The 2,358-nt window shown below is 62.4% G+C and overlaps 1 protein-coding gene across 1 annotated transcript in view; it reads left to right on the forward strand.

Annotated features, from left to right (window-relative positions):
- Positions 1-620: 620 nt before the first annotated feature.
- The window catches only part of TBX2 (T-box 2), a gene marked incomplete at its 5' end in the record, with an annotated part of 14,291 nt that continues 12,553 nt past the window's right edge, over positions 621-2,358 (forward strand). The window contains 2 exons of the mRNA XM_026861813.1: positions 621-1,352; positions 2,278-2,358. Coding sequence (XP_026717614.1) covers positions 621-1,352; positions 2,278-2,358 — 813 coding nt within the window. The remainder of the gene's footprint in view (positions 1,353-2,277) is intronic.

Genomic DNA, 2,358 nt, shown 5'->3' on the forward strand with positions numbered 1-2,358 from the left:
CCCCGAGCTGGTGGGAGGGTTTATTACACCCCTCTCCTCTTTCAAAGGCTTCCCCGAATATTTGCCCCAGCCTGCAGAGCTTCACCTAACCCGCACCAAAATGTTTTTTTCGTTTAGGAGGAGCCGGTTGGGCAGGGGCTCTGCTCCCCTCACCCCTCACCATCCCCTCGCCTCTCGTCCCCCTTCCTCCTCTAAGAGCTCGATGTGTTTGGGTTTGGGTTTTGTTTTGTTGTTTTGTTTTGTTTTTTTAATTAAAGCCTCTTTTAGGAAAGTCTGTATCATACCTCTTGCCTTAAAACTGCCTTTTTAACCTGCCTCAACCTGCACATTTGGAATAAATCCACAGCGCGCCGTTGATCAGCTCCACGTAATTAAATATATACAGGACCATTTCCTCCAGCGCTGTCCACCCACCCGCCCTCTCTTCACCCCCTGCTCCGCAGCCCGCTTTGAATTTGCAGCTAACGAGAGCGATGCCGTAATAGATTTTGGTCCTCCATCAAACATGTTTTTCCTGTTTGGCAGAGCAACAGGGCTGCTGTTGTTAATCCCCTTTCCCCAGAGCGACCGCGGCACGAGGGCCCATTTCTGCCCCCGAAATTAATTTCTCCCATTAATAACGATCGGGACTTTCCCGCCGCAGTCTCGCCCCGACGCCAGGGCCCTCGCGTGTGACCTGCCCCTCGCCTCCCTTGGGTGCTTCTGCTCTTGACCCTCTGCCCCTCCACCCCCTTGCAGAGGAGAAGCCGGGGGCCGACAGCGACGCGGAGGTGGAGAAGGCGCCCGAGGAGCGGCCGGTGGCAGCGGCCAGCCCCAGCGGGGAGGACGCGACGCCCCGTGGCAGCCCCCGGTGCCCGGAGGAGCGGAGCAAGGAGAGGCGCAGCCCGGAGAAGGCCAAGGATGGTGCGTCCCCCCGGGAGGCTCCCGGCGAGGGCCTGTTTGGTACACGGGGCCTGGAGAAGGACAAGGTGGAAGGACGGAGGAAAGAGCCGGACCCGAGCAAGAAGGACGCGGAGGGCGGCGGGCTGGGCAAGGAGGCCTTCGCCCCGCTGATGGTGCACACGGACAGCCCCCCGCACCTGAGCGCCGGGCACCTGCAGAGCCTGGCGCTCTCCGGCCTCCATGGGCAGCAGTTCTTCAGCCCCCTTGGCGCTGGGCAGCCCCTCTTCATCCACCCGGGACAGTTCGCCATGGCCCCCGGCGCCTTCTCCGCCATGGGCATGGGACACTTGCTGGCCTCGGTGACCGGTGGAGGCAGCCTGGAGAATGGAGCCCTCTCGTCCGCCCCGGGTGCGGCAGGGACAGCCACCCCCTTCCCTTTTCACCTCTCCCAGCACATGCTGGCCTCTCAGGTAAGGCCCCGCGCCCACCCCGCGTCCCCATCCCCGCTGTGCGGCCAGGCCCTGGGCCCTCCTCTCCGTGTCCTTCCCTGGATGACCAGAGTGCTTTGGAGGCACAGGGCAGGCCCAGCTGGTGTCACCCTCACTGTCAGGACACACAGGGTGGCCCCAGTGCAGCTCTCATGGGGTCAGGAGCTGTTGGTGCCCCCAGCCTCCCCCATGACCCTGCAGCCCGTGGGGACAAGGGGGTGATGCTCCCCTCAACCCTCAGCGTGCTGCCTGGTGAGGCACAGGCAGGACGCGGGGGACATTTCGAAGGTTGGCCTCAGGGCTGATTTAGAGGAGGAATCTTGATTTTTTGTGGATGATATGGTTCCCCCATGGGCAGGGGTAGAGTCAGGAGCTGTGGCCCCACCTGACCTGGCTGTCCTCATCCAGTAGCCCCCCCTCTCCCTGCCAGCCCCGAAACATCTCCCGCCAACGCCTGCGCTTGTGTTGCCTTTCCCAGCCCCTATGATGAAACACATAAAGATGTCTTTGAACTCCCCTAATTTATCGGTTCTACTTAACAGTGTGTTTTAATGTGGTTAAAGGTCTGTGATGCTGCACAGACGGGGACACGCAGCACACAAGGGCAGAGCCGGGGCACAGCCCCACAGCGCTGTACCCCTGGGCAGGTCCCAGAGAGGGATTTGTGCCCGGTGGCACCAGCCTGGGGCGGTGCGGGGTGGAGGGGGCTCCCCAGCTGCACCCCCTCCCTCTGCCCAACCCCCAGGGATATCCCCACGCTGCATTTTTAGCCCAATACTGGGGCGTCCCAGCTTTGCCTTGGCTTTCTCGGGGGAACGGGCTTGGGGGGCGGGGGCAGGCAGGCAGGAAGGGGGATGCAGCAGAGCCTTGGCATGGTTCTCACCCCTCTTTCTCTCTCTCTCCACAGGGAATCCCGATGCCCACCTTCGGCGGACTCTTCCCCTACCCCTACACCTACATGGCAGCGGCCGCGGCGGCCGCCTCGGCC

Source organism: Athene cunicularia (genome assembly GCF_003259725.1).
Source record: "Athene cunicularia isolate RWA chromosome 19 unlocalized genomic scaffold, athCun1 chr19_part1, whole genome shotgun sequence".
NCBI classification, from domain to species: Eukaryota; Metazoa; Chordata; class Aves; order Strigiformes; family Strigidae; genus Athene; species Athene cunicularia.